The 13,758-nt window shown below is 36.9% G+C and overlaps 1 protein-coding gene across 5 annotated transcripts in view; it reads left to right on the forward strand.

Moving 5' to 3' along the window:
• The window catches only part of EDA (ectodysplasin A), a 402,767-nt gene that overhangs the window by 373,665 nt on the left and 15,344 nt on the right, over nt 1-13,758 (forward strand). For all 5 annotated transcript variants that reach the window (XM_058714263.1, XM_058714260.1, XM_058714258.1 and 2 more), the window contains exon 3: nt 7,674-7,697. In XM_058714263.1, the coding sequence (XP_058570246.1) occupies nt 7,674-7,697 (24 nt within the window). The remainder of the gene's footprint in view (nt 1-7,673; nt 7,698-13,758) is intronic.

Raw genomic sequence — 13,758 nt, forward strand, 5'->3', positions numbered from 1 at the left:
TGCACATGGAACATTCTCTAAAATAGATCATATATTAGTCTACAACAGAAACCTCAACAAATTTAAAAAGATAGAATTCATACCATGCATCTTTTCTGACCACAATGCTAAGAAACTAGAAGTCAACCACAAGAAAAAAATCTGGAAAGACCACAAGTACATGGAGATAAAAAAACATGCTACTAAACAATGAATGAATCAGCCAAGAAATAAAAGAAGAAATAAAAAAGTGCATGTAAGGGGTGCCTGGGTGGCTCAGTCAGTTAAGCTTCACCACAGGTCATGATCTCACAGTCTGTGAGTTCGAGCCCCACGTTGGGCTCTGTGGTGACAGCTCGGAGCCTGGAACCTGCTTCAGATTCTGTGTCTCCATCTCTCTCTGCCCCTCCCCCACTCATCCTCTGTCTCTCTCTCAAAAATAAACAAACATTAAAAAAATATTTTAGGGCTGCCTGGTGGCTCAGTCAGTTAAGTGTCCAACTTCGGCTCAGGTCATGATCTCGTGGTTGGTGAATTCAAGCCCCGAGTTGGGCTCTGTGCTGACAACTCAGACCTGGAGCCTGCTTTGGATTCTGTGCCTCTCTTTCTCTGTCTCTCTCTCTCTCTCTCTGCCCCTCCCCACTTGCACTCTGTGTGTTTCTCAAGAATAAACATTAAATTTTTTTAAACAATTTTTAAGTACATGTAAGCAAATTTAAATGAAGACACAATGATTCAAAACCTTTGGGATGAGGCAAAAGCAGTTCTAAGAGGCACATTGATAGCAATACATGCCAACATTAAAAAGGAAGATAAAGCTCAAAAAACAACATAAATATATAACTAAAAGTGCTAGAGAAAGAACTAAAACCAACAGAAGGAAAATAATAAAAATAAAGATTATAGCAGAAATAAATAAAATGGAAATGAAGAAAAATAACAGTTCAAAAGATCAATGAAACCAGGGGCTATTTTTTTTGTAAAGATCAATGTAATTGATAAACTTCTAGCTGAATAAATAAAATTACAAGTGAGAGAGGAGAAATAACAACCAACACACAGAAATACAAACAATTATAAGAGAATATTTGAAAAACTGTATACCAACAATCTGGGCAACCTAGAAGAAAAGGATAAATTCCTAGAAACAAATAAATTACCAAAACTGACACATGAAGAAATAGAAAATTTGAACATACCAACAACCAGCAGAGAAATTGAATTAGTAATCAAAGAACTCCCAATAAACAAAAGTCCAGGACGAGATGGCTTCACAGGTGAATTCTACCAAACATTCAAAGAAGAGTTAATAGCTATTACTCCTAAACTATTCCAAAAACTAGAAATGGAAGGAAAACTTCCAAATTCATTGTATGAGGCAAGCATTATCTGATACCAAAACCAGATAAAAACACTACAATAAAAAGACAACTACAGGCCAATATCCCCAATGAACATAGATGCAAAAATCCTCAGTAAAGTACTAGCAAACCAAATCCAACAATACATTAAAAAAATAATTCTCGGGGCGCCTGGGTGGCGCAGTCGGTTAAGCGTCCGACTTCAGCCAGGTCACGATCTTGCGGTCCGTGAGTTCGAGCCCCGCATCAGGCTCTGGGCCGATGGCTCAGAGCCTGGAGCCTGTTTCCAATTCTGTGTCTCCCTCTCTCTCTGCCCCTCCCCCGTTCATGCTCTGTCTCTCTCTGTCCCAAAAATAAATAAAAAACGTTGGGGAAAAAAATTTTAAAAATAAATAAATAAATAAATAATTCTCCACTATCAAGTGGGATTTTTTTCCTGGCTTGCAAAGGTGATTCAATACTGATAAATCAATCAACGTGATACATCACATTAATAAAAGAAAGGAGAAAAACCATATGATCATTTTAATAGATGCAGAAAAAGCATTTGACAAATACATCCATTCATGATAAAAACCCTTAAAGAAAGTAGGGTTACAGGGAATATACCTCAACATAATGAAAGCCATATATGAAAAACCCACAGGTAATAGCATCCTTAATGGAGAAAAGCAGTGCTTTTCCTCTATGGTCGGGAACAAGGATGTTCACTCTCACCACTTTCATTCAACATAGTACTGGAAATCCTAGCCCCAGCAATCAGACAACAAAAAGAAATAAAAGCCATCCAAATCAGCAAGGAAGAAGTAAAACTTTCACTGTTTGCAGATGACATGATACTCTATGTAGAAAACCTGAAAGATTCCACTAAAAAACTGCTAAAGCTGGTAGATAAATTCAGTAATTCACAAGATACAAAATCAACATACATAAAACTGTTGCATTTCTATAAAGCAATAATGAAGCATCAGCAAGAGAAATTCAAAAAACAATACCATTTACAAGTGCACCAAAAATAATAAGATACCTCAGAATAAACCTATCCAAAGAGATAAGAGATCTGTACTCAGAAAAGTGTACAACACTGATAAAAGAAATATAAGATGACACAAAGAAATGGAAATACAGTCCTGCTTGTGGATTAGAAGAACAAATATTACTTTTTTAACTTTTTAAATGTTTATTTTTGAGAGAGAGTGTGGGATGGGAGCAGAGAGAGAGGAAGACAGAGCATCCGAAGCAGGTTCCACACTGACAGCAGAGAACCCAACACAGAGCTCAAACTCACAAACTGTGAGCTCTTGACCTGAGCCAAAGTAAGACACTTAACCAACTCAGGCATCCAGGTGCCCCAAGAGCAAATATTCTCAAAATGTCTATACTACCGAAAGCAGTCTACACATTTAATGCAATCCCTATCAAATTATCAATAGCATTTTTCACTGAAATAGAACAAACAATCCCAAAATTTGTATGGAACCACAAAAAAACCTTGAATAGCCAAAGCAATCTTGAAGAAGACAAGCAAAGCAGGAGGTATCACAATTAGGACTTCAAGTTATATCACAAATCTATAATAATCAAAACAGTATGGTATTGGCACAAAAATAGACACAAAAATCAACAGAACAGAATAGACAACCCAGAAATGGACCCACAACTGTATGGTCAACTAATCTTCGCCAAAGCAGGAAAGAATATCTAATGGAAAAAAGTTGCTTTAACAAATGGTGTTGGGAAAACTGGACAGCAACATGCAAAAGAATGAAACTGGACCACTTTCTTACACCATACACAAAAATAAATTCAAAATAGCTTAAAGACCTACATGTGAGACAGGAAACCATCAAAATCCTAAAGGAGAACATAGGCAGCAATCTCTTTTACCTCAGCCATAGCAACTTCTTACTAGACATGTTGCCAGAGGCAAGAGAAACAAAAGCAAAAATTAAGTACTGGGACTTCATCAAGATAAAAAGCTGCACAGCAAAGGAAACAACTAACAAAACTAAAAGGCAGTCTACAGAATGGGAGAAGATATGTACAAATGATATACCTAATAAAGGGTTAGTATCCAAAATATATAAAGAACTTATCTAATAAAGGGTTAGTATCCAAAATGTGTAAAGAACTTATCAAACTCCCCACCCAAAAAACAAATAATACAGTTAAGAAATGGGCAGAAAATATGAATAGACATTTTTCCAAAGAAGACATCCAGATGGCTAACAGACACATAAAAAGATGCTCAACATCGCTCATCATCAGAGAAATGCAAATCAAGACCATGATGAGATACAAAACAAAACAAATGAGCAAAGGGGTAAAAGAAAGAAAGACAAACTAAGAAATAAACTTTTTTTTCCTTTTTAGCTTTGTATTTAAATTCTAGTTAACATACAGTGGTTTCGGGAGTAGAATTCAGTGATTCATCACTTGCATACAGCACCCAGTGCTCATCCCAGCAATTGTCATCCTTAATGCCCATCACCCATTTAGCCCATCCTCTACCCACCTCCCTCCGTCAACCCTCAGTTTGTTCTCTATCTTTAAGAATCTCTCCTTGTTTGTTTCCCTCTCTCATTTTTCTTTTTTGTTTCCCTCTCCCCTATGTTCATCTATTTGCTTCTTAAATTCCACATATGAGTGAAATCATATGGTATTTTTCTTTCTCTGCCTGACTTACTTTGCTTAGCATTGTCTAGGTCCATCCATGTTATTGCCAATGGCAAGGTTTCATTCTTTGTGATGGCTGAGTAATATTCCATCATATATATATATATATATATATATTCCATCATATATATATATATATTCCATCATATATATATATATTCCATCATATATATATATTCCATCATATATATATATATATATATATATATATATATATATTCCATCATATATATACACACACACACATATAGAATGGCAAGGTTTCATTCTTTTTGATGGCTGAGTAATATTCCATCATATATATATATATATATATATATATATATATATATATATTCCATCATATACACACACACACACATACCCCATCTTCTTTAGCCATTTATCACTTGATGGATAGTCGCGCTCTTTCCATAGTTTGGCTATTGTTGATAATGCTGATATAAACCTCAGAGTGTGTATATCTCTTCAAATATATAGTTGTGTACCCTTTGGGTAAATACCTAGTAGTGCAATATCTGGATCATAGGGTAGTTCTATTTTTAACTTTGAGGAGCCTCCATACTGTTTTCCAGAGTGGCTGCACCAGTTTACATTCCCACCAACAGTGCAAGAGGGTTTCCCTTTCTACACATCCTGGCCAAAACCTGTTGTTTCCAAGAAACAAACTCTTAACTATTGTCAACAAACTGATGGTTACCCAAGGGTAGGGGGTGAGCGGATGGGTTAAATAAGTGATGGGGATTAGGGAGTGCAGTTGTCATGATGAGCTTCAGGTGATGTATGGAATTATTGAATCACTATATTGTATACCTGAAACTAATATAACACTGTATTTTACTAACTGAAACTAAAGTAAAAACGTAAAAAAAGGACTTTTACAATTCAACCCCCAAAAAATATAATTTAAAATGGGCAGGTGACCTGAATAGACATTTTTCCATAGAAGACATACAGATAGCCAAGAGACACATGAAAAGATGCATAACATCACTAATCACTAAGGAAATATAAATCAAAAACACAAGAAGATACCACTTGTCAGAATCACTAGAATCAAAACAATAAGAAATAATATTACTCAGCCACAGAAGAGTGTGATCCTGCAAATTGTGACATTGATGGTCCTAGAAGGTATAATGATGCTAAGTGAAATAAGTCAGACAAGGAAAGATAAATACCATAGATTTCACTTACATGTGGAATCTAAAAAGTAAAACTAATTAATAAATAACCAAAGAGCAGAATCAGAGCTATAAATACAGAAAACAAGGTGAGAGTTGCCAGAGGCAAGAGAGGTAGGGCGATGGGCAATGCTTGAAGGGGAGTGGAAGATACAGGCTTCCAGTTATGGAATGAATAAGTCACAGGGGTAAAAGATACAGCATAGGGAATCAGGCCCTGTGCTGAAGGCTCGGAGCCTGCAGCCTGCTTCGGATTCTGTGTCTCCCTCACTCTCAGACCCTCCCCTGTCGCACTCTCTTTCTCTCTCTCAAAAATAAACATTAAAAATTTAAAAAATAAAAAGATACAGCATAGGGAGTATAGTCAATAATATCTTAATAGAGATGTATGGTGACAGATGGTAGCTACACTTGTGGTGAACATAACTTATAGAGTTGTCCAATCACTATGTCATACACCTGAAACTAATGTAACATTGTGTCAACTATACTTCAGTTAAAAATAAGAATCACTGAAAAAAAGAAAAGAATGGAATAAAAATAGTTGTGTTTAAAAAATATTTTTTCTTTTTTCTCTTCCTTTTTATGTACATATGTATGCATTTATATATCTATAATATAAACACAATAGAAGTTAAAACATTTTTTTAAACTTCCCTTTCCCTCTTTTCTGTTGTTGATTTAGTTCAGACTTTCTCCAGGAAGCTTTTTTTTTCAACTAGCCAGTATATTCCCTTAGGTCTCCCCTCTTTAGTATTTTCGTATCCAATTGTAAGTTCTTTCAGGATAGAGTTGTGTTTCATTATTTACTGTGCTGCCTTCCATAGTCATGCTTGGTGAGGGCTGGTTGCTTGGTGATGGTCTGATTTCCTCAAAACCTGCTTTGAAGTATGATGTAACAGTGCTACCTCTAGCCAGCTAAAATGGTCAGAAACTTGTCCAGGGCTAGCACAACTTGTCTATGAGTGCAGTGTTGTTGCAATGGCTACCATATCACCATTCTGCCAGGCTGAGGTAGCTGACCAGCTGGCTGGTAGCTGGCTGATGGGACTGGGCTTTTCTGTGTAAAGTGTTCCTCAAATAGCTTTTTTGGTCAAGGACATGGCCCTTCTCATGTTGAGTGCTGCCTCTTAGTCGGCAGTATTTGTGTAGCCATACTTCCTTGCCAGAACCTCCCTGCACATTGTCAAGAGCTGTCAATGCCATTAGAAACATAAAGGATAAGCCCCAGAGAAAGAATACAAAGGACTGGGAGGAGGAAAAAGAATGAAGAGTTATGACCTTAAGTGTGCAGGTTGCTAAACCCAACCTAAAACACCCCCTGCACATAATAATTCCTACTGTTACACATGAAATTTAGCAGGAAAATTATGAAAATAAAATTATTTTGCAAGGGGAGTCTACACAGACATTGGTTTCAAGGGACCTATATAAGGTTTCATGGCCACACTGGTGGCCCTCCAGGTTGACTTCAGATTGAGCCTGCCTCTGTTAGAGCCTGCTCTTATAAAGATCATTCTAGGCTTGTTGCAAGGATAAAATGAGATGATACATGAAAACTGGTTTTATAGACTATAAAACAATATGCAAATGCTTGGTGTTCTTTTTTGTAAGCTCCTGAAGGCACTGACAGTGGTTTAATATTGTCCAATAGTGTCTTCATGGGAGTTTGGAACAGATTTTAAACACCTGTATCTGAAGAAAATCAAATCCACCTACAGAATGAAGAGAATTGGGTCCCCAGGAGGGAAAAACATGTCTGGGAGATACCTAAATTGTGTCTGGGGAGTGGTCATTACCTAACCATATAAGAAAAGCCTTGGGTTTCCTGAGTGTCCTCAATTGATGAGAATTGTTTTCTTTAGAAGTAATTTCCAAGAAAATGCCTGTGATCTCATTTTCAGTGAAACTGTTGACACTTCTTTAAAAGTGTCTGTTAACTTATAGTAAATTACAGTGGGAGTGCATGTGGTCCCCACATGAATGTATTATGGTCACACTGTTTTAATAACTAACAATTTAAATCACAGTAAGTGACTAAAAAGTAAACTGCTGCTGCTTCTGCTCCTTCCATGAAAATGACCCTTTTTTCCATTTAGCTTCAATGCATGAGATTTCATATCAGTTCTTCATCTGAATGCACGAGTCTTCAATCTCAGGAATGGTTGTTGAGTTCTGTGTTTATGGGCATTTCATCCCCATGAAGAAGTACCCATTCCCTCGCTGCAAAGACTGAGCCTGAAAGATTTTTCTAAGGAAGAATCTTTCTTATAACTTTCTTGTTACAGTAGTCAAAAAACACAGACTGGGGAGGTCTGATAGTTGGGAGATACCTTGCCAATAACCTGACCCTTGGTGTGCAGCTCCCTCCAACTCTACAATGTCATGGGAGTTTCTCCTGTGACTGTCTTGGAGAATAAACACTCTCTGTTAATGTCCAGTGACTTAATTTTCCATTTTCTTTTTTTAACAGGTCCAGTTAAAAACAAGAAAAAGGGTAAGTTAAGCTCCTGATTTTATGAAATTGCTCTCATGTCTTTTCTAAAATTAGAAGAAAAGGGGCACCAGGGTGGCTCAGTCAGTTAAGCATCTGACTTCAGCTCAGGTCATGATCTCACAGTTCGTGAGTTCAAGCCTCACATCAGGCTGTCTGCTCTCAGTACAGAGCACACTTGGGATCCTCTGTCCCTCCTCTCTCTGCTCCTCCCCCTCCCTCCCTCTCTCTCTCTCTCCCTCTCTCAAGTAAATAAACATTTAATTTAAAAATTAAATAAATAAGTAAATAAATAAATTTAGAAGAAAAAAGGGAGTAGGATTTTTATATGTTCTTTCAATGCTGTTTGTTCATTGATTTATTCAATCACCTGTGATCATCTTGAGTATTGTAGCTTCTGTGGAACAAGAAATAGAGATTGTGTTTTGGTGATGATCCATGAAATTGCTTCTCTAGCAGCGTATGAAAGTTGTTTTTATTTTTCTTTCTTGCTCCCTCTTTCATACAATTAAATTTACATCTCTTTTCTTCATTCTTCCTTACTCTTTTCCCTGTCCTCCTTTGTCCTTTTTTTGCTCTCCTTTATCAAATCACTGATCATCTGTAAATTAAGTCCTGATGAATTAAGTCCTGAGACAGCTTGTGGGGACTAGGTACACTACCTTCTGAAAGATGTCAGTACCCTATTCTTGGCCTAAAAGCTATCCCCATCCTATGTCTCAGTCGGGGAAGATGTTTCTTGCTTTGGAGTTTCAATATCATTTTCTTTGTGATGGAAAAACTAGGCTGAAGTAATACCCTGATCTTTTAGTCTTTTCAAAGAAGCTTCTCATTGAGCAGATCCATTTTGCCATTGTTGGGTCAGTAAGTTTCTAATATACCTCCAACAGGACTGGTCCAAGAGCTTGTATAAGCACTTGCATACTTGAAGAGTATACAAACATACATACAAAGAGTACCCAAAGACAGAACAAGTTCCAAAACACAAAAGTAGGCAACATGGCAATATGGTCCACTCCTTAGGACTAAAAAAAAAAGAAAGAAAAAGAAACTACAAAACCAGTTTTAAATACCTATTTGTTTCTGTTTTCCTACATAGAAAGAAAAAAGAGTGAAATTAATGATTTTTCATTAAAACGCTTTAACCAAAATGGTTCGGTTAAGATTTCTGGAGCTTCATAGTACGCCAATCCCAGAGTAGGCCAAAAAGACTGGTTTCAGCCACTGCCTGCCACTTCTCTGAGCACTAGGGTACTCTGGTGGCTTGAAGTACCATGGACCACATGGAAAACCTATGTTGCTACTGTAAAGAAACTGAGGAATAGTCTGGCCTCCTGAGGACCTGATCTGAGCAAAGGTGGAAAAGAAGCCAAGAGCTGGGATCAGTGAGGAAATCTTTCTCCATTGGGCCTGGGCACTCACCAAGATATTATGTATTTAAGAAAGTAAATTTAACTTTTAAGCATGTATGTTTTTTTCTAATAGTTTTTTTTTTTAAGAGCAGGTTTAGGTTCACAACAAAATTGAGGGGAAAGTACAGAGTGTTCCCATATATTCCCTGCCCCCACATGTGGACAACTTCCCCCACTGTCAAGTTTTTTCTTGGACCAGAGTAGTACATTTGCTGTAATTGATGAACCTCCATTGACATATACCATTATCACTCAACGTCCATAGTTTACGTTAGACTTCATCTTGGTGCTGTACATTCTATGGGTTTTGACAAATGTATAATGACATAGATCCCCATAGATTACAGTATTATACAGAATAGTTTAACTGCTCTAAAAATCCTCTGTTCTTTGCCTCTTCATCATTGCCTCTGCCCTAAGCACTGGCAACCACTAATATTTCTATTGTCTTTTTAGTTTTGCCTTTTCCAAAATGTCAGTAATCCCCAGCCTCTATTTCACCTATACCCCCTCCCCTCTGGTACCATCAGTTTGTTGTCTATAGATAAGAATCTGTTTCTTGGTTTGTCTTTCTCTCTCTCTTTCTCTTCCCTTTTGCTTGTTTGCTTTATTTCTTAAATTCCACATGCGAGTGAAATCATATGGTATTTGTCTTTCTCTGACTGACTTATTTTGCTTAGCCTAGTACTCTCTAGCTCCATCCATATCACATCTTCTTTCTCAATTCATCAGTCAGTGGACACTTGTGCTATTTCCATAATTCGGCTACTGTAGATAATACTGCTATAAACATCGGGGTGCATGTATTCATTTGAATTAGCATTTTTGTATTCTTTGGGTAAATACCTAGTAGCACAATTGCTGGACTTTAGGGCAGTTTTATTTGTAACCTTTTCAGGAACCTCCATACTGTTTTCCAGAGTGGATGTACCAGTTTGCATTCCCACCAACAAGGCCAGAGGGTTCCCCTTTCTCCACATCCTCACCAACACCTGTTGTTTCCTGTGTCATTAATTTTAGCCATTCTGACAGGTGTGAGGTGATACCTCATTGTAGTTTTGACTTTCATTTCCCTGATGATGAGTGATGTTGACCATCTTTTCATGTGTCTGTTGTCCATCAGTATGTCTTCTTTGGGAAAATGTCTATTCATGTCTTCCACTGATTTTTTAATCATATTATTTGCTTTTATGTGTTAAGTTTTATAAGTTCTTTACATATTTTGGATACTAACCCTTTATCAGATATGTCATTTGCAATTATCTTCTCCTATTCTGTAGGTTGCCTTTTAGTTGTGTTCATTGTTTCCTTTGCTGTGAAGAAGATTTTTATTTTGATGTAGTCCCAATAGTTTATTTTTTATTTTGTTTCCCTTGCCTCACGAGACATACCTAGAGAGAAGTTGCTATGGCCAATGTCAGAGAAGTTACTGCCTGTGTTCTCTTCTAGGATTTTTATGGTTTTAGGTCTCACATTTAAGTCTTTAATCCATTTTTAATTTATTTTTGTGTATGGTGTAAGAAAGTGGTCCAATTTCATTCTTATGCATGTTGCTGTCCAGTTTTCCAACCCCATTTTTTAAAGAGGCATTCTTTTTCCTACTGGTTATTCTTTCTTGCTTTGTCAAAGATTAATTGACCATATAATTGTGGGTTCATTTCTGGGTTTCCTATTCTGTTCTATTAATCTATGTGTCTATTACAGTACCATACTGCTTTGATCCTACCTACATCAAGCAGGTAGTTTTTAACTTTTATCATATCTCCTTTAAAATAGAAATTATATACTAGCCAACTGGATCAAACAATACATTTAAAAAATTATTCACCACGACCAAATAGGATTTATACCTGGGATGCAGGGCTGGTTCAATATCCACAAAACAGTTACCATGATTCATCACATCAATAAAAAAAAGGCAAGAACCATATCATCCTCTCAATAGGTGCAGAAAAGCATTTGAAAAAATACAGCATCCTTTCTTGATAAAAACCCTCAAGAAAGTAGGGATAGAAGGATCATACCTGCAGATCATAAAAGCCATATATGAAAGACCCACTGCTAATATCATCCTCAATGGGGAAAAGCTGAGAGCTTTCTCCCTAAGGTCAGGAACACGACAGGGATGTCCACTCTCACCGCTGTTATTCAACATAGTATTGAAAGTCTTAGCCTCAGCAATCAGACAACAGAAAGGAATAAAAGGCATCTAAATCAGCCAGGAGGAGGTCAAACTTTCACTCTTCGCAGATGACATGATACTCTATGTGGAAAACCCAAAATATTCCACCAAAAAACTGCTAAAACCAATCCATGAATTCAGCAAAGTTACAGGATATAAAATCAATGCACAGAAATCGGTTGCATTCCTATACACCAATAATGAAGCAACAGAAAGAGAAATCAAGAAATCAATCACATTTACAATTGCACCAAAAACTATAAAATGCCTAGGAACAAATCTAACCAAAGAAATGAAAAAATCTATACACACCAGAAACTATAGAAAGCTTATGAAAGAAATTGAAGAAGACACAAAAAAATGGAAATATATTCCATGCTCCTCAATAGGAAAAACAAATATTGTTAAAATGTCAGTACTATCCAAAGCAATCTACATATTCAGTGCAATTCCTATCAAAATAACACCAGCATTCTTCACAGAGCTAGAACAAACAATCTTAAAATTTGTGTGGAACCAGAAAAGACCCCAAATAGCCAAAGCAATCTTGAAAAAGAAAACCAAAGCTGAAGGCATCATAATCCCAGACTTCAAGATGTATTACAAAGCTGTAATCATCAGGACAGTATGGTACTGGCACAAAAACAGACACTCAGATCACTGGAACAGAATAGAGAACCCAGAAATGGACCCACAAACGTATGGCCAACTAATCTTTGACAAATAAGGAAAGAATACCCAATGGAATAAAGACAGTCTCTTCAGCAAATGGTGCTGGGAAAACCAGACAGTGACATGCAGAAAAATGAACTTGGACCACTTTCTTACACCATACACAAAAATAAACTCAAAATGAATGAAAGACCTAAACATAAGACAGGAAGCCATCAGAATCCTAGAGGAGAAAGCAAGCTAAAACCTTTTTGACCTTGGCCACAGCAACTTCTTACTCAACACATCCCTGGAGGCAAGGGAAACAAAAGCAAAAATGAATTATCGGGACCTCATCAAAATAAAAAGCTTTTGCACAGTGAAGGGGACAATCAACAAAACTAAAAGGCAACTGACATAACGGGAGAAGGTATTTGCAAATGACATATCAGATGAAGGGTTAGTACCCAAAATCTATAAAGAACTTATCAAACTCAACACCCAAGAAATGAATAATCCAGTGAAGAAATGGGCAAAAGACATGAATAGACACTTCTCCAAAAAAGACATCCAGATGGCCAACCAACACATGAAAAAAATGCTCAACATCAGTCATCATCAGAGAAATAGAAATCAAAACCACAATGAGATACCACCTCGCACCTGTCAGAATGGCTAACATTAACAACTCAACCAACAAAAGATGTTGGCAAGGATGCAGAGAAAGAGGATCTCTTTTGCACTGCTGGTGGGAATGCAAACTGGTGCAGCCACTCTGGAAAGCAGTATGGAGGTTCCTCAAAAAATTAAAACTAGAACTACCCTACAACCCAGCAATTGCACTACTAGGTATTTATCCAAGGAATACAGGTGTGCTGTTTCAAAGGGGCACATGCACCCCCAATGTTTATAGCAGTGCTATCAACAATAGCCAAAGTATGGAAAGAGCCCAAATGTCCATTGATGGATGAATGGATAAAGAAGACGTGGTGTGTGTGTGTGTGTGTGTGTGTGTGTGTGTGTGTGTGTGTATCTACATACACACAATGGAGTGTTTCTCGGCAATCAAAAAGAATGAAATCTTGCCATTTGCAACTACGTGGATGGAACTAGAGGGTATTATGTTAAGTGAAATTAAAGACAAATATCATATGACTTCACTCATAAGGAATTTAAGATGCAAAACAGATGAACATAAGGGAAGGAAAGCAAAAATAATATAAAAACAGGGAGGGGGAACAAAACATAAGAGACTCAAATATGGAGAACAAACAGTTGCTAGAGGAGTTGTGGGGGGGGATGGGCTAAATGGGTAAGGGGCACTAAGGGAATCTACTCCTGAAATCATTGTTGCACTATATGCTAACTAACTTGGATGTAAATTAAAAAATAAAGTAATTTTAAAAAATGGAAATTATAATAAATGTAGAAAGCTCACCTGGCTTTAACAAGGATACCCTCTGCTCCTAACACAAGTCCAGGGATGACTTTCTTTCTTAATAGGTAGACTTGGGAACACTTTCTAATTACAGCTACTAGTTTTGTTTTGGTTTTTTTTCACCCATTCACTAAATAATGAATAAGCATGTTATATTTATCAGGAATAGAGATACTGAAGTAAAAAAAAAAAAGTGGGAAAAAAAAGAAAGAAAAAAGAAAAGTGGTGCCTGCCCTTTATCTTGAATAGTGGAAGTACACACAAATAATTACAGTATAAAAAATGCTATCATAGAAGCATGAACAGCATGCTGTGGGAGCACAGAGAAAGAACATGTAGTTCTCCCTGGTGGAGTAAGGAACCACATCTAAGAAAAAAAAC

This window comes from Neofelis nebulosa, chromosome X, assembly GCF_028018385.1.
Source record: "Neofelis nebulosa isolate mNeoNeb1 chromosome X, mNeoNeb1.pri, whole genome shotgun sequence".
Classification (NCBI taxonomy): Eukaryota; Metazoa; Chordata; class Mammalia; order Carnivora; family Felidae; genus Neofelis; species Neofelis nebulosa.